The following is a 25,046-nucleotide window of genomic DNA, read 5'->3' on the forward strand; positions in this document are numbered from 1 at the left end:
AATCAGATAGAATAATTATTCAATGGGAAAATAAAACTCACCCTACACAGGGGTCAAGATAATCCAATACAAGAATAATCTGAATATCAACCAAGACACAACAATAAGGCTATCCAGTATTGAAGTACAAGGCGAAAATCAGAGCTCCCTCAAAATACGTCTTGTCTCTAGACTACAAGATGGAAAAGAGATAGACAGACCGTCCACTACGTCACTAGTAGCGTGTGAGTATTAGTCAAAAAATTGATGACCAGTAACCAAGGGACACAACCTGCTAAACAAAATACTTGGAGGAAAATAAACACAATGACGTCATCAAACGTGTTGAACTCGGCATTATTTACATTTGATTGTCCTGACTACCGTATGCAGTTACTTTAGTAACTGCGACAGGGGTCAGGGTTTGAACTGGAGACTATTGAAATGACAGTCCAGTGCAGCACATATCACCATAACCAAGCAACCTCTTTTTCTTTCTTTATACCTTTTATTTTCTCTTCTCTCACTCTTGCATCCCCAATCTCTTCCTCTCACCTCTCCTCTCCCTCCCCCTCCGTGACTATTTTCTCCCTTCCCTATATAGTATCCTTTTGATACAGCTTATATTGTATCGCTACTTTCACTTTCATAATCAGTGCTGGACATCCCTCCATTACTCACTGCATAATTCATTGCAGTCACACAATACAGCACCTTCCGGATGACTTTGTACAATTCTCTCTTTAGTCCTGTGCTCACTGTAAAACTTATCCAGCCCATGAATGATTACATCAGGCTAGAAGCAATCGTCAGCTGTCCGCCAATCTCTTTAATTGTAAACTGGTATGTTTTTTTTTCTACAAGTTTGTTGAAACACTGCATAAGGTTTGATAAAATTCTCAAGGTTCTAGTGCTTTCTTTCTATTCAAGGTGTGTTTGTATTGGCTGCTACCAGTAGACCAGACCTCATTGACCCAGCTCTCCTGAGACCAGGCCGGCTAGACAAATCAATTTTGTGTGAAATGCCAAACATTGTAAGTAATAAGTAAAATAAAAAAGTTGTTTTTTTTAGAAAGACTATTCCTCCTGTAAACAGCTGACCAATCTTTGTGAGAGTGATGATTTTGCTCTTAATAACTAATGAATTCTTAATGACCATTCCATTCCAATATTTCAGTTATTAAACTCATTATCCTCAAAGTAAAACAAAAAAAAAGGTCCCTTCAACATTAAGTAACCTTTTGGATCATATCAATCAAGGCCTAGGAAACTCTGCTATAAGGTGGCTGTAGTGTAACTGGCCTAAGGTTGTGTCCATTGTGTGTGTTCATATTTCTTAAAGAATCAGTCATGTGAAATGTGTTTTTGATCTTTCATTGTTTACTGCAATCTTGTTGAATAAAGTCAAGATATTGGTAATTTTAGTAGAGTTGTTTCATTATAGTGGCTAAGACAATGAGAAAGAAAGCTGGCCTATCAGATAGCCCTAAAACAGGTGCATGAACTGTGGCCAACTCAAGAAAGAAAACAAAACTATTATTCATTTGTACGCCCGCCCCTCTTTTGAGATAGAAAATAGATAGCTATAGATCCCCCCATGTAGATATATATAGATCCTCCCATCTCTTTTAAATACAAAATCATTGTCTCTATCCAACTTTTAACCACAGCCAACTATTTTATCACATAAGATAAGGTCCTGTAACTCCCTTTATGCTTTCATACAGTCTTTACAGAGCTGAGAGTATTGGAGCTTGTTAATTTGATTTGAACCTGCATTTTTGTCTGCTTTACTTGACAGACTTCTCATCTTTTTATTGTCTCCTTTCAGAATGACAGGCATGAGATTCTGCTGGCTCTCTCACATAAAATGACACTGGGCAGTGATGTTGATCTCCTTGAGATAGCCCAAATGTGTGAACACTTCACTGGGGCAGACCTGAAGGCATTGCTCTACAATGCTCAGCTGAAGGCCATTCATGAGTTCACTGATGGTAATGACCTGGCCAGCTCTGTTCGTCTGAGAGGAAACAGTGTATTGTGCTCTTCCGTTACCCAGGATGACTCAAAGGCCAAAGTGAAGTTTCCTAACTCCAGGTCAGGAAGCTTTAATCATGAATCCCCATCACAAACCCAAACACCCATGACTCCAAGGAACAAGAAAGATGACTCTCCTAAAGCAAAATTCTCACCAACAGTGTTTAGTTTTAGCGATGATGACATTATATCAAAAATGAAAAATGATCCCACTGCTGGCAGTAGTGACAAAACGTTAGATATTGACCTGCATCTGCGTCCTGAATTTTCTTTATTAACCTCAGAGGAAGAGGTTGCAGTGATTGGCAAGGCTTCAGAATATACTAATAACACTGACTCTGCTAGTGTGTTTCCTGTGTGCAGTCAAGAGGAACCTATGAAATATCGTACACAAGCAAAAAGAAAGCGACACTTAGCAAGAGGTAACCTTTCCTTTAATTTCCAAAATCTTACTCCATTTTTTTTTCAAGTGATAAAAAATAAACTACGATTACTAGGTTAGAAAGTTATTTATTACTTAAATATTACAGGCTTGTAACTTGCAAGGACCTTACTGCAATGTCTGTTCATGATCTGTCAGTCATTTTAATGAATAACTATCCTGATCAATGTTAATTAAGAAAAGTAAAAATTTTTCTATAAATGTTTTTTTTTTTTTACATGTTTTGGTTGATCCTTCAAAACTAAAGTTTTTATGCCATAGTTCAAACTTGATGCAGGACAGTCTGGACTGGGTGTACTGCCAGTTGTTGTACCTACCTTAAAAAAATCAATATATTTTGGCCAATTTTGTGAAGATTACTCAAGTCACTGGCACAAACAAGCAACTTTCAAAAATTTCATTGAATGTACTCATTGAAGAGTGTTTTTGGTTTCTATTTTCATTTGACGACATACTTTCTCTGTCTTGCCTATATTATTGTTTTAATTAAATAACACTAAAACTATTTCAATATTCATGAATGATATGAAATGTTTTTTGTACATAAATATTCTCTTCTCAAAGTTTACTGAAATGAACAATACTTAGTAAAATAAAAATAAAATAATTTTAAATCTCATGCTGCTTAATTTTATAAGATACAGCTATCCAGAATGTCCACTGCTTTGGTATCCAGAATGTCCACTTCTTTGGTATCATAGGATGTAGCCACTTTGTTAAAAGAATATACAATTTTAAGGCTCAGGCTCGTGATAACCAAACATTAGTCTGAGTTGTCATTCTGAATAAAACATGTCTCCTCATTATCTATACATGACTTAAAACCAATCACTTTTTTTTAACTATCTTTTTTTTTTTCATCAACAATTTGTATAATAATAAATTAGTTTTTTTTTTTTCTACTTTATGAGCAGAAAACAAATTCAATAAAGACAAAAAGATTCAACCTGTAGATATTCCTATGGAAAATCCTGTGACTGTGTTCACTTCCTTGGAGCATGGCTTGGCTACACTGTCACCAGAAGATGAAGAAAGATACCTGGCTATGGTAGGTCGCCTCAGTCTCGACTGTAGCATTGTAGGAGGTTTAAAGAATACATTGCATACATGGGTAATTATATTCGCTCATTATTCTTTGCTGGCTACACACATAGGTGAAGGGAAACTCCAAATTCGAATCATGCTGCCTTGGGGATTAACCCATACATGGTTAAGTCTCTGAAGTCCTACCATGAGGAACAATTAGAAGCTGGTGACCTTTGGGCAGCATATAATACTACATTCTGATAAATCCTGTGACACCTCTGATCGCAAAGGGTTGTTTGCTGTTTATTCTCACCCAAAAGCTGTGTAAGGGGGGGGGGGAGGACTACTGTGTTGGTGACTTCATTCTGACCACAGCTTCAGCCTAGGCTTTCATCTTATCAGAGTTGTATGATATGAGCTATGGTTTTGACTGAAGGCGGCCAACTCAATATAGACAACTTTCTCCAATTATTTAAACCAGATAATTTATATATATGTCCTTGGACCTAAGGAAGAATCCAAATACCTGACCCAACAGGAAATACTCCTAATTTTTTGTTTTCTCAAAGATTTGTGTTTTACCTTTTATTTGATCACCAACATTTGTGTTGAACTTTTTAAAGTTGGGAATGAGTTCACTGAGATGTAAGAGGCTTGGACGCTGAGCTGTCAATAATTAGTGGGTTCAAATCCTGCTGGAGATTTTCAGTCTTGTTGCTAGGACATCCTTCAATCCAAGTAGTTTTTTTTCCATTTGCTGGAGAGTTAAGATGTTTGTCTTGCCTACTTGACACCCTAGACTATAGAAGTGAGTCACGTTTACTAACCTTGTCCTTGAGATACTTTGGATAATATCAAGAAGGAAATCTAAACTTCTGTGTTTAACTTAGTCCTACCACTCTGATAACAGGGATTTGTTTGAAAATGTACACCTATTTCCATGTTAAATAAACTAAGATGTGGACCATATGGCCTAGTTTTAATTAGGCAATAGTTAATGCCTAAAGAGGTCACCAGAGAGAGAGAGAGACTGTAACAAACCATCATTACTTTGACTAGAGCTAAACACATTTAAAAAAATGGATTATTAAATCCTATAAATAATACAATTACTTCCCTTGCCTTGTGCGTATGGTGGTTCAGTACCATTGAAAAGAAAAAAGTAAAAAAAAAAGTTATTTCCCTATAGCTATGTACATATATGTTATAAAAATAATCATGAAAATTAAATTATCATTCTGTTCCAACAAGAATTGTAAAATTAAGCAAGGTTGGAGAGGACTGCTTCATAACTGGAGTTACTAGAAGTAGGGTTTAATAGTTTTGTATGATCTTAAAATTAACAAGGTTACAAAGACAGTTTGTGTGGAAACACAAACTCAAAATCGGCTCCCAAAGTGGTCCACCCAGCAGGGGCGTAGCTAGGAATTTGGGGAATTGGGGGCTTGACCTCTTTGGGGGCTCCTGCATTTTGGGTAATATTTAATTTTTAATGTAAAAAGACACTCATTTGGGGGCCCCCCTCAAGTGTGGGCCCAGGGGGATTTTCAAATTCTCCCCCCTCCTCCCCCCACCCTAGCTACGCCACTGCCACTGCCACCAAGGTAGGTAAAAAGGAATGTTTCAATATTTTCAGAAAGAATATCAGAATGAGATTCTATCAAAGGCAAATGACAAAGAAGAATGGAGAAATAGACCAAGGGATAGGTGAAAGTGAAGGAGAAGTTCAATGTGAACCTGGCCTAACTAATGTCATATAAGGATTATCTCATTGATCTAATTTTTCTGTAAAGGGTCTATCTCTTATTCAAAGCCTCAAGGAAAAAACATTTCCTTTAAAAAAAAAAATCTCCCCTTCCTTTATTTAAGTATTCCATTATGAGTGATGCAGTCTGCAGTTCACGCAATAATAAGCAAAACTACTTATTAATTTTTGTTTTAAATTATGTTCCACTTATATGCATACTAAATAGATTTTTTCTCTTTAAAAATAAAACTAAACATTTTTTTTTGTAAATGACAGAACTTACTTAACTTAACAATATTATTGTAAAAAAAATTAAATTTTGACAAAAAATCTAAAACCGTTAATGAAAAAAATGCATAGTTGATTTTAAAAATTAAGTTTTTTGGTTTCAGAAAAGAAAAAAGGAGCCGTTGAATCAGAACTTTGAATGGTCTAAATTTTCATGATGACAGATTTTCAATATCTTTTCTAGTTTACGAGATCTGAATGGGATGGACAGACAGACCACACAAAACTAATAGCGTCTATTCCCCTTTCAGCGGCCGCTAAAAATGAGCTATGCTTAGATCTAATTCCATGACATTTAAGTTGCATGGTTCTTTTTTAACTTTGTGATATCAATCAAATACTGTACATCTGGTAGCATGAAACACTGCCTGTACAATTACTTAAGTGCAGAGAACTGTACTGAACCATACTGTTGTACTGAACCATGCCGCTGTACTGAACCATTCTGCTGTACTGAACCATGCCACTGTACTGAACCATACCGCTGAACTGAACCATGCCGCTGTACTGAACCATTCTGCTGTACTGAACCATGCCGCAGTACTGAACCATTCTGCTGTACTGAACCATTCTGCTGTACTGAACCATTCTGCTGTACTGAACCATTCTGCTGTACTGAACCATTCTGCTGTACTGAACCATTCTGCTGTACTGAACCATTCTGCTGTACTGAACCATTCTGCTGTACTGAACCATTCTGCTGTACTGAACCATTCTGCTGTACTGAACCATTCTGCTGTACTGAACCATTCTGCTGTACTGAACCATGCCGCAGTACTGAACCATTCTGCTGTACTGAACCGAAATCTGTTGTGCTGTTGTAGACTTTCTTTATAAAGGGTCACTGAAAGCTTTTGGAATAGGATAGCAATGTGTCTATGGCCAGTCCATTCTAGAAGATCACATGAGCATATCACGCGTGTCGAATAGCCGTTCTTTGTTGCAACTGACCTGTCACAAATGGCCAATCTACCTTTGCCTCCAGTTCATTTAAAACAATATCATTTTATTTAATGGTATTTTAAGCTAGTAGATGAATGTATCAATCAACAAAATGAATTGTATATTTAGACAGTCTTGGCCTGTTGCTGGTTGAATGTAAAACAAATAAATGAAACAAAAAACAAGTCATTTAACTTTTAATTTAATTCTTTGCTTGTACAGGTGAAAGAAATTCAACGCCGAGATGAAGATCTGTTTCAAGCAGCCAATGACAAGAGGCGTACCTCCTTACAGTTGGCATGCCGACCATCGAATTTGCTGGAAGTGAGGCAGAGTCATTTAAAAGAGTGTGCCAAGACCATGAGGCCCTCAGTGTCAGCCTCTGAGAGGGAGAGATATTGCCAAATGTAAGGTCACCCTTGTTTAATAGAAACACCTGCTTTTAAACATTTGACCAAGTTAGGTAGATTATGGGATTGGCTGGTTACAATAAGATCTCAATGCATGAAATAAGAATATCATATTTCATTTACCTGCTCCTGCCTGACTGACTAGACTACTAAACATACATTAAAATAATGATAAAGTAAATCTCTATGGGTGGTAGGGGTTAAAAGCAGAAACATTTTCCAGTTTTCTGATAGAATATGTAAGTATATTTGAAAGTAAAATCTCATTCTCAGCTATTTTGTAAGAGTCCCAAAACTCATTAAATATGAACATAGGACAATAGCATACTATGAGAAGAAAACAAAATGGAAGATTGTGTTATGGGCTAAGAAACATGAATGTAGTTTCAAAGCAAGGTCTTTTTCTACAACATTTTCATTAGGTAGTGACTAAACAATCAGACAAGCAAATAAAGGCCATTGGTTTTCAAACAAGTGTGAACATAAAGAATTGAAGGGGACTTTGCTGTTTCTTAGCAATGAACACATTTAAATGAGATTTTTATTTCTTCTTTTCTAAGTCATTAACTTCTATTTGATTCATATAATAGTTCCTCTGAGATCAGCAAGTTAGTTGCTCTGGAATATTATAAAATATTAGGTCAATGTAAAAAAACAACAAAAAGCAGAACAAAAACTTAGTCATGTGACCATGTAAAATCAAGTAACTTATGATGCCATGAGACTTCTTCTAACATCATGAAACTTGTATGTTCTTGTTCTTACCCTTGAGACTTCTTCTAACATCATGAAACTTGTATGTTCTTGTTCTTACCCTTGAGACTTCTTCTAACATCATGAAACTTGTATGTTCTTGTTCTTACCCTTGAGACTTCTAACATCATGAAACTTGTATGTTCTTGTTCTTACCCTTGAGACTTCTTCTAACATCATGAAACTTGTATGTTCTTGTTCTTACCCTTGAGACTTCTAACATCATGAAACTTGTATGTTCTTGTTCTTTTCCTTGACTATTTCTGGTAAGGGTTAGGAATCAAAATACTGGGGAGCTGGCCACACAATACCTGGATACTATTTGGACTTGGGAAAAAATGGATGAGCTAGTATAAGATGGTGTTTAGAAGTTGATCTACTTCAATATTCTTAATTTAAAAAAGTAGAAGCTCTAGCCAGTTACCGGGGAGCTTTTTAAGCCAAAATAGAATATCCAGAAATAAATTTGGTTTAAAAAATCGTCCTTTCTCCCCTTCTTTGCTTACCTGTGTGAACAAGAATGTGACACCTCTCCGCTCTCTCTCAGATGGTACCACAGCCACGCGCTATTACCTTTAATAGACTTGGCTTATTATACAGAGATAGTCGGGTTGATTGATGAAGGGGGTTCGCATGTGAACAGTTCAATGGTTTCAGCCTGAAGTTCAGTCGGGACACAAACCTGCTCTACCCATGTTGTAGGGGAGAAAACAAAAGGGGGAGGGGGGGACGCTGTTGTTTCGACTGTACCAATAATGTACTTCTGTGTACACACTAGCCTTGGTGTACGGGGCGTACAAATGAACCAGCAAGTAGAACAAAGCCAAACGCACACATTCTGGGCTGATCCAAATACACAATGAAAGTGCGGGAGGGGGAATACGTGCGGGGTGCTGAATGTTTGCATGAACTTCAGGGATCTCCCACAAAGGTCCGTAATTCGTTTTTTTTTTTTTAAATTATTTTATTGAGTTTGTGGTTTTGTTTTACATTTGAATGTGATGGCTGGAATGTTACAATCATTTCATTTGGTGTCAGCAAAATATGCAGCAGTTACTTTAGTTGAAGGCATTTTTGAACGCAAAAAATAAAAAGTGTGTGTGTGTGTGTTAGGATAGGGAAGGGTGTGTATTACTTGTATATAGATTGGCATGTTTTCAAATGTATCCTTACAGAATTAAGTGCTCGCCTACCCTCAGACACAATGATCCCTTGTTCCAAGTTGTTCGAATCATGTCCTCCGCCATCCCCTGCCGTCCGGGATGGACTTTTGAGCTCGAAAGTAAAAATCCTCCATTTCTAGGAAACATCTTTTAGTCCCCGTTTAGTTTTTTTCCAATTGCTTCTGAAGACATTTTGTTTTTAACAACACTCACAATTTTGATGACACATTCAACTTTCCCATTTCCCAGAGTAGTGTTACCAGCAGGGAGCCGATACAATTTTTGATATTCTCCCAGAATAGCGCTACCAGCAGGGAGCCGATACAATTTTTGATATTCTCCCAAAATAGTGTTACCAGCAGGGAGCCGATGCAATTTTTGATATTCTCCCAGAATAGCGCTACCAGCAGGGAGCCGATACAATTTTTGATATTCTCCCAGAATAGTGTTACCAGCAGGGAGCCGATAAAATTTTTGATATTCTCCCAAAATAGCGCTACCAGCAGGGAGCCGATACAATTTTTGATATTCTCCCAGAATAGTGTTACCAGCAGGGAGCCGATGCAATTTTTGATATTCTCCCAGAATAGCGCTACCAGCAGGGAGCCGATACAATTTTTGATATTCTCCCAGAATAGTGCTACCAGCAGTGAGCCGATACAATTTTTTGATATCTCCCAGAATAGTGTTACCAGCAGAGAGCCGATACGATTTTTGATATTCTCCCAGAATAGTGCTACCAGCAGTGAGCCGATACAATTTTTGATATTCTCCCAGAATAGTGCTACCAGCAGAGAGTCGATACTATTAATGATAAATTTGATATTATCCCAGAATAGCGCTACCAGCACTGAGCCGATACTATTATTGATATTATCCCACAATAGCGCTACCAGCAGAGAGCCGATACTATTATTGATATTATCCCAGAATAGTGTTACCAGAAGAGAGCCGATACGATTTTTGATATTCTCCCAGAATAGTGCTACCAGCAGAGAGCCGATACAATTTTTGATATTCTCCCAGAATAGTGCTACCAGCAGAGAGCCGATACTATTATTGATATTCTTCAAGTTGAAAGCGGGCGTTCTATTTCAGACCTGCTTAAGCGTGCAAGAAATAGCGTGACTAAAATAGTTGAATGGAAGAGTAAGAAACAAACAATGACCAAGGTGACATCCAAGCTTGTTACACACACCACTAAATCAGTCACCACACTGGCCTCACACTAACCCTATCCCTAACATGACCAAGGTGACATCCAAGCTTGTTACACACACCACTAAATCAGTCACCACACTGGCCTCGCACTAACCCTATCCCTAACATGACCAAGGTGACATCCAAGCTTGTTACACACACCACTAAATCAGTCACCACACTGGCCTCACACTAACCCTATCTCTAACATGACCAAGGTGACATCCAAGCTTGTTACACACACCACTAAATCAGTCACCACACTGGCCTCGCACTAACCCTATCTCTAACATGACCAAGGTGACATCCAAGCTTGTTACACACACCACTAAATCAGTCACCACACTGGCCTCACACTAACACTATCTCTAACATGACCAAGGTGACATCCAAGCTTGTTACACACACCACTAAATCAGTCACCACACTGGCCTCACACTAACCCTATCTCTAACATGACCAAGGTGACATCCAAGCTTGTTACACACACCACTAAATCAGTCACCACACTGGCCTCACACTAACCCTATCCCTAACATGACCAAGGTGACATCCAAGCTTGTTACACACACCACTAAATCAGTCACCACACTGGCCTCGCACTAACCCTATCCCTAACATGACCAAGGTGACATCCAAGCTTGTTACACACACCACTAAATCAGTCACCACACTGGCCTCACACTAACCCTATCCCTAACATGACCAAGGTGACATCCAAGCTTGTTACACACACCACTAAATCAGTCACTACACTGGCCTCACACTAACCCTATCCCTAACATGACCAAGGTGACATCCAAGCTTGTTACACACCACTAAATCAGTCACCACACTGGCCTCACACTAACCCTATCTCTAACATGACCAAGGTGACATGCAAGCTTGTTACACACACCACTAAATCAGTCACCACACTGGCCTCACACTAACCCTATCTCTAACATGACCAAGGTGACATCCAAGCTTGTTACACACACCACTAAATCAGTCACCACACTGGCCTCGCACTAACCCTATCTCTAACATGACCAAGGTGACATCCAAGCTTGTTACACACACCACTAAATCAGTCACCACACTGGCCTCACACTAACACTATCTCTAACATGACCAAGGTGACATCCAAGCTTGTTACACACACCACTAAATCAGTCACCACACTGGCCTCACACTAACCCTATCTCTAACATGACCAAGGTGACATCCAAGCTTGTTACACACACCACTAAATCAGTCACCACACTGGCCTCACACTAACCCTATCCCTAACATGACCAAGGTGACATCCAAGCTTGTTACACACACCACTAAATCAGTCACCACACTGGCCTCGCACTAACCCTATCCCTAACATGACCAAGGTGACATCCAAGCTTGTTACACACACCACTAAATCAGTCACCACACTGGCCTCACACTAACCCTATCCCTAACATGACCAAGGTGACATCCAAGCTTGTTACACACACCACTAAATCAGTCACAACACTGGCCTCACACTAACCCTATCCCTAACATGACCAAGGTGACATCCAAGCTTGTTACACACCACTAAATCAGTCACCACACTGGCCTCACACTAACCCTATCTCTAACATGACCAAGGTGACATGCAAGCTTGTTACACACACCACTAAATCAGTCACCACACTGGCCTCGCACTAACCCTATCTCTAACATGACCAAGGTGACATCCAAGCTTGTTACACACACCACTAAATCAGTCACCACACTGGCCTCGCACTAACCCTATCTCTAACATGACCAAGGTGACATCCAAGCTTGTTACACACACCACTAAATCAGTCACCACACTGGCCTCACACTAACACTATCTCTAACATGACCAAGGTGACATCCAAGCTTGTTACACACACCACTAAATCAGTCACCACACTGGCCTCACACTAACCCTATCTCTAACATGACCAAGGTGACATCCAAGCTTGTTACACACCACTAAATCAGTCACCACACTGGCCTCACACTAACCCTATCTCTAACATGACCAAGGTGACATCCAAGCTTGTTACACACCACTAAATCAGTCACCACACTGGCCTCGCACTAACCCTATCTCTAACATGACCAAGGTGACATCCAAGCTTGTTACACACCACTAAATCAGTCACCACACTGGCCTCGCACTAACCCTATCTCTAACATGACCAAGGTGACATCCAAGCTTGTTACACACACCACTAAATCAGTCACCACACTGGCCTCGCACTAACCCTATCTCTAACATGACCAAGGTGACATCCAAGCTTGTTACACACACCACTAAATCAGTCACCACACTGGCCTCACACTAACCCTATCTCTAACATGACCAAGGTGACATCCAAGCTTGTTACACACACCACTAAATCAGTCACCACACTGGCCTGACACTAACCCTATCTCTAACATGACCAAGGTGACATCCAAGCTTGTTACACACACCACTAAATCAGTCACCACACTGGCCTCGCACTAACCCTATCTCTAACATGACCAAGGTGACATCCAAGCTTGTTACACACACCACTAAATCAGTCACCACACTGGCCTCACACTAACCCTATCCCTAACATGACCAAGGTGACATCCAAGCTTGTTACACACCACTAAATCAGTCACCACACTGGCCTCACACTAACCCTATCTCTAACATGACCAAGGTGACATCCAAGCTTGTTACACACACCACTAAATCAGTCACCACACTGGCCTCACACTAACCCTATCTCTAACATGACCAAGGTGACATCCAAGCTTGTTACACACACCACTAAATCAGTCGCCACACTGGCCTCACACTAACCCTATCTCTAACATGACCAAGGTGACATCCAAGCTTGTTACACACCACTAAATCAGTCACCACACTGGCCTGACACTAACCCTATCTCTAACATGACCAAGGTGACATCCAAGCTTGTTACACACACCACTAAATCAGTCACCACACTGGCCTCGCACTAACCCTATCTCTAACATGACCAAGGTGACATCCAAGCTTGTTACACACACCACTAAATCAGTCACCACACTGGCCTCACACTAACCCTATCTCTAACATGACCAAGGTGACATCCAAGCTTGTTACACACACCACTAAATCAGTCATCACACTGGCCTCACACTAACCCTATCTCTAATATGACCAAGGTGACATCCAAGCTTGTTACACACACCACTAAATCAGTCACCACACTGGCCTCACACTAACCCTATCTCTAACATGACCAAGGTGACATCCAAGCTTGTTACACACCACTAAATCAGTCACCACACTGGCCTCACACTAACCCTATCTCTAACATGACCAAGGTGACATCCAAGCTTGCTACACACCACTAAATCAGTCACCACACTGGCCTCACACTAACCCTATCTCTAACATGACCAAGGTGACATCCAAGCTTGTTACACACCACTAAATCAGTCACCACACTGGCCTCACACTAACCCTATCTCTAACATGACCAAGGTGACATCCAAGCTTGTTACACACACCACTAAATCAGTCACCACACTGGCCTCGCACTAACCCTATCTCTAACATGACCAAGGTGACATCCAAGCTTGTTACACACCACTAAATCAGTCACCACACTGGCCTCGCACTAACCCTATCTCTAACATGACCAAGGTGACATCCAAGCTTGTTACACACACCACTAAATCAGTCACCACACTGGCCTCGCACTAACCCTATCTCTAACATGACCAAGGTGACATCCAAGCTTGTTACACACACCACTAAATCAGTCACCACACTGGCCTCGCACTAACCCTATCTCTAACATGACCAAGATTCTCTAACATGACCAAAGTGACATCCAAGCTTGTTACACACACCACTAAATCAGTCACCACACTGGCCTCACACTAACCCTATCTCTAACATGACCAAGGTGACATCCAAGCTTGTTACACACCACTAAATCAGTCACCACACTGGCCTCACACTAACCCTATCTCTAACATGACCAAGGTGACATCCAAGCTTGTTACACACACCACTAAATCAGTCACCACACTGGCCTCGCACTAACCCTATCTCTAACATGACCAAGGTGACATCCAAGCTTGTTACACACACCACTAAATCAGTCACCACACTGGCCTCACACTAACCCTATCTCTAACATGACCAAGGTGACATCCAAGCTTGTTACACACCACTAAATCAGTCACCACACTGGCCTGACACTAACCCTATCTCTAACATGACCAAGGTGACATCCAAGCTTGTTACACACACCACTAAATCAGTCACCACACTGGCCTCGCACTAACCCTATCTCTAACATGACCAAGATTCTCTAACATGACCAAGGTGACATCCAAGCTTGTTACACACACCACTAAATCAGTCACCACACTGGCCTCACACTAACCCTATCTCTAACATGACCAAGGTGACATCCAAGCTTGTTACACACCACTAAATCAGTCACCACACTGGCCTCACACTAACCCTATCTCTAACATGACCAAGGTGACATGCAAGCTTGTTACACACACCACTAAATCAGTCACCACACTGGCCTCGCACTAACCCTATCTCTAACATGACCAAGGTGACATCCAAGCTTGTTACACACACCACTAAATCAGTCACCACACTGGCCTCACACTAACCCTATCTCTAACATGACCAAGGTGACATCCAAGCTTGTTACACACCACTAAATCAGTCACCACACTGGCCTGACACTAACCCTATCTCTAACATGACCAAGGTGACATCCAAGCTTGTTACACACACCACTAAATCAGTCACCACACTGGCCTCGCACTAACCCTATCTCTAACATGACCAAGGTGACATCCAAGCTTGTTACACACACCACTAAATCAGTCACCACACTGGCCTCACACTAACCCTATCTCTAACATGACCAAGGTGACATCCAAGCTTGTTACACACACCACTAAATCAGTCACCACACTGGCCTCACACTAACCCTATCTCTAACATGACCAAGGTGACATCCAAGCTTGTTACACACACCACTAAATCAGTCACCACACTGGCCTCACACTAACCCTATCTCTAACATGACCAAGGTGACATCCAAGCTTGTTACACACACCACTAAATCAGTCACCACACTGGCCTGACACTAACCCTATCTCTAACATGACCAAGGTGACATCCAAGCTTGTTACACACACCACTAAATCAGTCACCACACTGGCCTCACACTAACCCTATCTCTAACATGACCAAGGTGACATCCAAGCTTGTTACACACACCACTAAATCAGTCACCACACTGGCCTCGCACTAACCCTATCTCTAACATGACCAAGGTGACATCCAAGCTTGTTACACACACCACTAAATCAGTCACCACACTGGCCTCACACTAACCCTATCCCTAACATGACACCATTATTATCATTAGCAGATTATGTAGGAGATAAATAAAGATATTAGTTTCTTTTTGTTATCTGTTGGCCTTGTGAATACTTTCTATCCCATTTACTGAACAAAACAATCTGCTGTTTAAATCTTGTTTGAAACATCTTTAGCAAGTATTGGTATATACATACTATTATACACTAGGCCAACTTAAAGGGAAACTCCGATGGTTTTGACCATTTTTGATATAATATGTGTTTTGATTTACAGATAATGAATATATTATTCTTTTTTTTTCAATAATAACTTAGTAATTGATGTTTTTCTGACGTAATTTTCCTGCGCATCCAAAACAGTCAGACATTCACCGGGTTTCTATGTGACGTCACACTAGCCTACTAATTTAATCTATTGACTAATTGTATAACGGGAAACCATACATAAAAGTTAACATTCTCGTAAAAGAAATAAATCTTTGTCTGTGCAGTTAGATCTAGGAGAAACAAATGCGTATTAAAAGTAGATTTGCATGCTTGACTAACCACGGCAGTGTGTATTTTCTCGCCTGACCACTCAACACACAACAAACACTATCGCTTGGTTGTCTTGTCATGACCGACTACACGTAGTTTAGACTAGCCTTCAGTCAGACACACGATCTATTTACTTCTTGGAAAAAGGAGAGGCTTAGATGAAAATGTTACTTTTTTTTCTTGAGTTGCTTATCCTAATGCTTTTAGATCTACCTATACATGTATTTATAACAGTACCATAGCTCTGGACTAGGCCGTCACTAAGCCCTAGAGCCTGTAAGAATGAAGCGATACGATTGGTTAAATCTTGTTTCCTTTTTAGTATTGCTGATGGAAGTGACGTATGCCTAACCTAAAAACAAAATCTCAAAGAACACCGTTTTTTGGGAGATGTCAAGAATGTACTGTCTAATTTATTAAATACCGGTATAAATGTTTCTAAGCATTTAAATACAAAATGGTAAAATGTTTACTACTACAACTTTTTACGAAGAATTTAAATATGTCAATAAATCAAATTTCAAAAACTATCGGAGTTTCCCTTTAAGACCCCTTGCACAGTACAAGGTTTTCGCCGTGACGGTAGACTAGCCATAGAGCGCTTTGAAACAACCAGCGCCTTGGACTCATTGGCCTACACGACTACATGCACGCTTTAACACTAAAGGTTCTGACCATTGCTAGAGCCCAGGCTTTCATCTCAATTCTATAAGATGATCCACTAGTCGCTTGGAATTGAAGGAGGCCATAGATATTATTGAAGGTATAAGCGCTTGATCATTCACTAAGGTCTGTTCGAATCTGCCCATTTTTATACACAAACAATCCCAATGCTATTTAGAGAGCAAAATATAAAAAATATTTTTTAAAAAGCTTATCTAAGGGGAAGAACTTCTCATTTACAGCCACGTAAATCATTACTGTAAGATGCATTTCCCTTTTGATATATATATATATATATAATTACCAATATTTAATTAACAACTTGATTAGTTCTTTGGTTGATTCAAGTTTTGTTAGGAACAATGAATATTTGTGCAACGTTTCAACTTGATCCGAGAATGGGGAGTGGGAAAAACAACATGTACAACATTTGTACCCGACAGACAGAGTGATTTTATTTAGGCTTTTGAAACATGTCCAACCTTTGGATGACATGTACAACATTTGTACCCGACAGACAGAGTGATTTTATTTAGGCTTTTGAAACATGTCCAACCTTTGGATGACATGTACAACATTTGTACCCGACAGACAGTGTGATTTTATTTAGGCTTTTGAAACATGTCCAACCTTTGGATGACATGTACAACATTTGTACCCGACAGACAGAGTGATTTTATTTAGGCTTTTGAAACATGTCCAACCTTTGGATGACATGTACAACATTTGTACCCGACAGACAGAGTGATTTTATTTAGGCTTTTGAAACATGTCCAACCTTTGGATGACATGTACAACATTTGTACCCGACAGACAGAGTGATTTTATTTAGGCTTTTGAAACATGTCCAACCTTTGGATGACATGTACAACATTTGTACCCGACAGACAGAGTGATTTTATTTAGGCTTTTGAAACATGTCCAACCTTTGGATGACATGTACAACATTTGTACCCGACAGACAGAGTGATTTTATTTAGGCTTTTGAAACATGTCCAACCTTTGGATGACATGTACAACACACGTCTACGTAGGCCCCAGAGGTGAACAGCTTTGAATGTTTTGATTTGATTCAGACATTAAAATGTTGAAGTGGACAAAACAAGGAGACGAAGAAAGATTAGTTGTCAATAGTAGGGTCTACTGAGTGTCTAGTCTTTATAGCACTGATTCTCGACTCTCTTTGTGTCTCGCATTATATCTCATTGTGTCTCATTATGTCTCTTTGTGTCTCATTATGTCTGTTCGTGGCTCCCAAATGTTTTATATAATCATTTTTGTTGTTGTTATTGTTTTAGTTTTTAGTAAAACGAAAAGCTTTCATGACTGGTCATATTTTTGTTAAAGATGGCTTACAAATCGTCCGTTGAGAACTTTTCTTTTTTTTTTTTCTCTTCCCGCCCTCTCCTCTTCACCTTTCTCATTTAAAATAAAGAAAAACAAATGAAAAGACCCCCCCCCCCTCCACGCCCATCCTTTGTCAAAGGAGATAGATCATCATAAAACAGGTTTGTCCAGTTAATGGTCAAAGGAGATAGATCATCATAAAACGGGTTTAGCCTCTAATGAACATTCTCACTACCCCGTGAACTGGGATTTCCCACCTGATTTCCTCCTGTTTGATTGTTGGCCCGTAATCACTGCCACAACAAATTGAACGCATCTCTGTCTGCTTCATTCTCAGCACTTGGAACAAAGGCATGTTTCTAAAAGGTTTTGTGCGGTTTAAAGAAAATCTTCAGTCGTGTTTCAAAAGCTTTGTTGTTTTATTTTTTTTTAATTTTTTGAATTCTCGTCAACACCGGAAGTGCCTCTATGACGTATGAATCACTTAGCAGAAGTCTTCTATCTACTGGAACAGTCAGGATCTTTCTCATGCCCCCATCCCCATGCGCCCAATCCATTGTCCGCCTTTGTGTGCGGCGCGTGGATGTTTCACGGGGGTGTCCGGTGAGAGTTAATTGATGCACTGTTTGATGTTCAGCCAGTACTTTGTACCTTCCACTTTGCTTGTGTTGACATCTTGATTGGTTCGCCTTTGAAGGATGAACTTTTGGGTTGTCTTTCTTTTTTTTGAAATCTTGTCAACTGGAATAAAAATATCGGAGTCACAATTAGGGTAAAGTGTATTTATCGAATTTCAAATCTGTAAAGCACCGATACGAAACATTTTACTTTGTGCGTCTTATGGAGATTATTGGTACAGACAAGTGAAAATGTTCGTTAGTTAGTCTTTGGTCAGAAACAGGGGGAGGGGGGCTGATTTTTGTATTCGAAGCCTCATTTCATTTGAATGTAAAACCTTTTTTTCAAACTCGGTCCATCAAATCGACGACATGGCCTACATTGTGCCACATGGCCTAAATTGTGCCACATGGCCTACATTGTGCCACATGGCCTACATTGTGCCACATGGCCTACATTGTGCCACATGGCCTACATTGTGCCGATGTGCCAGACATCAAAATAAAAAAATATACAAATCGCTGCATGGCGAATGTACCCCGTGATAACTTTCGGACCACTGCTAAAAACGCAAGTTACGAATGTACGGCCATATAACGAGATCCTAAGACTTGCAGGGAACAGTACCAGGCCAAAAAAGAAAAGAGGCAGAACGATAAAGCGATGGGAGGACAGTATTAAGGAATGGATGGGTCTGTCTACGGAATAGATTAATCCTGCAAAAGACAATGAATGGAGATAGACTGTTGTCAGGTCATGTGTGGTGCACCAACGGTCCAACAGACTGAAGGGACAGAGAGAGAGAGAGAGAGCAGAATGTACTAAAGATCTATCAGCATGTAGGTTAAGATTTAAAAGCATTATATTATTTCAGTACCTGCATTTGTCTAGCTATGTTGTTGTTTTTTGCTGTTTCCATTGCGTCACCGCCGTCTGCCTCCATTTGTAGTCAGATGAAGCGTATGTTAGACATTTTCGTCATAATTCAACACACTTCACCTAGCCTGTCTATTGTCACACCTGTATTCATTGATTGCAGGTAGAACAAAACGATATTCACAAGGTCCTATACCTTTTCATCGCTTGTTTTTCTGGGGTGGGAGGGGGGCTGTCTAACCCTTGCCTGTATTGATTCAATCTGTCTGAACCCTCCGTTGACAGGGACTCTTGACAACTTGACCAAATTCATTATGATATGCGTGATAAGCCAGTAGGTCTTTGCTTTCTGTTTGTACGATAAGCCTTTTGGTCTCTGCTCCTGTTTGACGAGCGACAGAATTGGGAGAATGGTGAAAATGAAAGGGAAACAACTCCCTGGTGGCACTGTCAGGTTATAAAAATGTTCAGGATCTGGTTGTCGAATGATTGGACGAACTATTTCATGGAATTTTTTTTTTAGTGTTCGTCTGTTTGAAAGGGGAACAACTTTTTTTTTTTTTTGCATACGCCTTTAGCAAAGCAGTCCCGCGAACAGAGAGTTTAATCTGATATTAACTTGTAGATTTACACTTCAAACAGAAGCTTACAATGTGTTGTTTTTACAACAGACTAGGGCTGTTGAGGTCTACCGTGGGGTTGGGAATCGGATGGAGTTAGCAGGGCGTTGAAACTCAAATCATCCAGTTTATTGAGAGTCCACTTAAACCTATGACTGAGCTAATCTACATCGGTCTATGTCAACTGAAGTTGTCTGCTCTTGTTGTAGATGTTACTATAGAGAAGGGGGGATGTGCATTGACAAATTGGGGTTAGGGGGTGGAGTGATACTCCCCATGAACTGCTCAGGATGATTTTTTTTTTAAAGTGCCATTTGTTTTTCTATTTCATCTGGAATGGAACATGTAGCCTGTGTTGTTTTTTTATCAATGAGGTCTGTTTGAGTTAGATTTAATTGTGTGTTTGTGATGTTCTGTGACGGATGGTTTCCAAGCGTGCAATGTCCCGGCCTATTTGGAAGCATTTTGGGGTGTTTTGATGTGAAGCTTGGTGTTAGATATGTTTTTAAACCAAAAGAATGCGCTTCGTAAACAGTTTGATTAGTGAGATAGAACAATTTTAGGAGGCAGTTTGTTTTTTTAAATGTTTCTTTCTGTGAACTACGTAGTCAAACATGTGTCGCTTTTTATTTGAAGGTAGTGTCAACTGGAACTGCATGTGTCGCTTTTTATTTGAAGGTAGTGTCAACTGGAACTGCATGTGTCGCTTTTTATTTGAAGGTAGTGTCAACTGGAACTGCATGTGTCGCTTTTTATTTGAAGGTAGTGTCAACTGGAACTGCATGTGTCGCTTTTTATTTGAAGGTAGTGTCAACTGGAACTGCATGTGTCGCTTTTTATTTGAAGGTAGTGTCAACTGGAACTGCATGTGTCGCTTTTTATTTGAAGGTAGTGTCAACTGGAACTGCATGTGTCGCTTTTTATTTGAAGGTAGTGTCAACTGGAACTGCATGTGTCGCTTTTTATTTGAAGGTAGTGTCAACTGGAACTGCATGTGTCGCTTTTTATTTGAAGGTAGTGTCAACTGGAACTGCATGTGTCGCTTTTTATTTGAAGGTAGTGTCAACTGGAACTGCATGTGTCGCTTTTTATTTGAAGGTAGTGTCAACTGGAACTGCATGTGTCGCTTTTTATTTGAAGGTAGTGTCAACTGGAACTGCATGTGTCGCTTTTTATTTGAAGGTAGTGTCAACTGGAACTGCATGTGTCGCTTTTTATTTGAAGGTAGTGTCAACTGGAACTGCATGTGTCGCTTTTTATTTGAAGGTAGTGTCAACTGGAACTGCATGTGTCGCTTTTTATTTGAAGGTAGTGTCAACTGGAACTGCATGTGTCGCTTTTTATTTGAAGGTAGTGTCAACTGGAACTGCATGTGTCGCTTTTTATTTGAAGGTAGTGTCAACTGGAACTGCATGTGTCGCTTTTTATTTGAAGGTAGTGTCAACTGGAACTGCATGTGTCGCTTTTTATTTGAAGGTAGTGTCAACTGGAACTGCATGTGTCGCTTTTTATTTGAAGGTAGTGTCAACTGGAACTGCATGTGTCGCTTTTTATTTGAAGGTAGTGTCAACTGGAACTGCATGTGTCGCTTTTTATTTGAAGGTAGTGTCAACTGGAACTGCATGTGTCGCTTTTTATTTGAAGGTAGTGTCAACTGGAACTGCATGTGTCGCTTTTTATTTGAAGGTAGTGTCAACTGGAACTGCATGTGTCGCTTTTTATTTGAAGGTAGTGTCAACTGGAACTGCATGTGTCGCTTTTTATTTGAAGGTAGTGTCAACTGGAACTGCATGTGTCGCTTTTTATTTGAAGGTAGTGTCAACTGGAACTGCATGTGTCGCTTTTTATTTGAAGGTAGTGTCAACTGGAACTGCATGTGTCGCTTTTTATTTGAAGGTAGTGTCAACTGGAACTGCATGTGTCGCTTTTTATTTGAAGGTAGTGTCAACTGGAACTGCATGTGTCGCTTTTTATTTGAAGGTAGTGTCAACTGGAACTGCATGTGTCGCTTTTTATTTGAAGGTAGTGTCAACTGGAACTGCATGTGTCGCTTTTTATTTGAAGGTAGTGTCAACTGGAACTGCATGTGTCGCTTTTTATTTGAAGGTAGTGTCAACTGGAACTGCATGTGTCGCTTTTTATTTGAAGGTAGTGTCAACTGGAACTGCATGTGTCGCTTTTTATTTGAAGGTAGTGTCAACTGGAACTGCATGTGTCGCTTTTTATTTGAAGGTAGTGTCAACTGGAACTGCATGTGTCGCTTTTTATTTGAAGGTAGTGTCAACTGGAACTGCATGTGTCGCTTTTTATTTGAAGGTAGTGTCAACTGGAACTGCATGTGTCGCTTTTTATTTGAAGGTAGTGTCAACTGGAACTGCATGTGTCGCTTTTTATTTGAAGGTAGTGTCAACTGGAACTGCATGTGTCGCTTTTTATTTGAAGGTAGTGTCAACTGGAACTGCATGTGTCGCTTTTTATTTGAAGGTAGTGTCAACTGGAACTGCATGTGTCGCTTTTTATTTGAAGGTAGTGTCAACTGGAACTGCATGTGTCGCTTTTTATTTGAAGGTAGTGTCAACTGGAACTGCATGTGTCGCTTTTTATTTGAAGGTAGTGTCAACTGGAACTGCATGTGTCGCTTTTTATTTGAAGGTAGTGTCAACTGGAACTGCATGTGTCGCTTTTTATTTGAAGGTAGTGTCAACTGGAACTGCATGTGTCGCTTTTTATTTGAAGGTAGTGTCAACTGGAACTGCATGTGTCGCTTTTTATTTGAAGGTAGTGTCAACTGGAACTGCATGTGTCGCTTTTTATTTGAAGGTAGTGTCAACTGGAACTGCATGTGTCGCTTTTTATTTGAAGGTAGTGTCAACTGGAACTGCATGTGTCGCTTTTTATTTGAAGGTAGTGTCAACTGGAACTGCATGTGTCGCTTTTTATTTGAAGGTAGTGTCAACTGGAACTGCATGTGTCGCTTTTTATTTGAAGGTAGTGTCAACTGGAACTGCATGTGTCGCTTTTTATTTGAAGGTAGTGTCAACTGGAACTGCATGTGTCGCTTTTTATTTGAAGGTAGTGTCAACTGGAACTGCATGTGTCGCTTTTTATTTGAAGGTAGTGTCAACTGGAACTGCATGTGTCGCTTTTTATTTGAAGGTAGTGTCAACTGGAACTGCATGTGTCGCTTTTTATTTGAAGGTAGTGTCAACTGGAACTGCATGTGTCGCTTTTTATTTGAAGGTAGTGTCAACTGGAACTGCATGTGTCGCTTTTTATTTGAAGGTAGTGTCAACTGGAACTGCATGTGTCGCTTTTTATTTGAAGGTAGTGTCAACTGGAACTGCATTTTTTCGTTCACGAGGGACGAATTTGTCCATTAATACCCTAAATATAGAGTTTACTACTCTCGTAGAGTACGGTAGAAGTTATGTAAAGAGCGTTAGAAGTTATGTGAAGTGTTTTGTGACATTTAAAGAGCGTTAGAAGTTATGTGAAGTGTTTTGTGACATTTAAAGAGCGTTAGAAGTTATGTGAAGTGTTTTGTGACACTTATTTAAAGAGCGTTAGAAGTTATGTGAAGCAAGTCATAGAAACAAATTATCATTTTAATACAAATTTAAACCATAGACACCCATAGACTAAAATCAGTTTATTTTCAATTTCACGCATTTTACAACATACGTGCAATTTTGTTTTTTTAAATATATATATTTTTTTTCATTTTGTAAATGCTTTGAGAAGCTGTCAATGATTTCTTGAGCTCTTTCTGTGTGTTTCAGCTACCAGAATTTCATGTCCTCCAAGACACAGCGCTTCGACAAGCCAGAGGATCATCGCGTGGGTTCAAGGACCACATTGGCTTAACGAGACAGTTGGCTGGTAGATGTACAGTACCTTGGCTGTGGACATCTTCAGACTTGGTGTCACCAAACATTTCTTGGCTATTTGTGCAATCTGTTGTCTGCTCACTTGGCAGGATTAGAAAGCAAAGCCCACTTTATCTTGCATTTCTTTGTTTAAATATTGGGATTAATAACTTGGATATACAAGATATAATGTGTGACGGAATGATTGAATGATAATTGGAATGTCAGTTTGAAATAAACTGTTGTAGAAGAGAGAGAGAGAGATTATATACATATATATTGTGTTTTGTATTTCAAAAAAGTAAAGTTCCTCTTTCAGACCTTGCAGTCTATAAGGCAGTTGATGTAAAGGTCATCTGTTTCTGTGGCCCTTGGTTAAAGAGGGTGTCAGGTGGCCAACGGCTAACCGCCTTTACTTTTCCCCAACTAATGTGAGGTACGCACTAGAGCTTGGTGCACTCAGAGGCGCCCTAAGAATTAAAATTCCAGTCTTTACCATAATTTGAACCCAAAACTCTCTGTCTGGAAGCCAAGTGCTTTACCACACAGCCACCGCACCTCCTATATATATATATTGTATGCTTGTTATAATTAATAATGATAAGGATTTTCATTTCCAGAGACTTTTGTTACCCATTGTGTTGAATTTTTGCTGTACATTTGGTTGACAATAGGACTTTCATTGTGTTTAAAATGACTTCTGTATGTATCGGGTAATTATGTTGATGATGACATTATGAGTAAAAGAAAATTAAAGATTTTTTTAAAGGCTCAAAAGTTTCTTACTTTGATTTGTAATAACGTGGAATAATAATGCATGTTGATAGGCCAGATAAAAAATCCCCATTCGATTCAGAACAGTTCCTACCATTAGGTTCCAGTTTCTTCACGGGTTCTAAAAAATTGGAAACAGGGTGAATGGGTATTTCAAAAAAGTCTCCAAGAATATCAATTTTTACTTTATGTTCACCCATGAACTAGCGAGTTTCAGGTGTAATATTAAGTTTGTAACATATTCCTATCAAATGCTAAACATATTTATTTGATACATACTGTAGATACAAAATCAATGAAGGAAACATTGTTTCTTACCTGTGGGAGGGGGGGGGGGATATTACAGATATTGAGTAATAAAAAAAAGGCAAATTGTTATTTTCACGAGTCCAATAGATGA

At 39.7% G+C, this 25,046-nt stretch overlaps 1 protein-coding gene across 5 annotated transcripts in view; it reads left to right on the forward strand.

Moving 5' to 3' along the window:
• Positions 1 to 24,663, forward strand: part of LOC106061783 (peroxisomal ATPase PEX1-like) — a 67,395-nt gene extending 42,732 nt beyond the window's left edge. For all 5 annotated transcript variants that reach the window (XM_056011853.1, XM_056011857.1, XM_056011856.1 and 2 more), the window contains 5 exons: positions 910 to 1,013; positions 1,811 to 2,438; positions 3,373 to 3,506; positions 6,684 to 6,868; positions 23,786 to 24,663. In XM_056011853.1, the coding sequence (XP_055867828.1) occupies positions 910 to 1,013; positions 1,811 to 2,438; positions 3,373 to 3,506; positions 6,684 to 6,868; positions 23,786 to 23,870 (1,136 nt within the window). In that variant the 3' untranslated portion in view covers positions 23,871 to 24,663. The remainder of the gene's footprint in view (positions 1 to 909; positions 1,014 to 1,810; positions 2,439 to 3,372; positions 3,507 to 6,683; positions 6,869 to 23,785) is intronic.
• Positions 24,664 to 25,046: the final 383 nt, after the last annotated feature.

Source organism: Biomphalaria glabrata, chromosome 15, assembly GCF_947242115.1.
Source record: "Biomphalaria glabrata chromosome 15, xgBioGlab47.1, whole genome shotgun sequence".
Taxonomy (NCBI): Eukaryota; Metazoa; Mollusca; class Gastropoda; family Planorbidae; genus Biomphalaria; species Biomphalaria glabrata.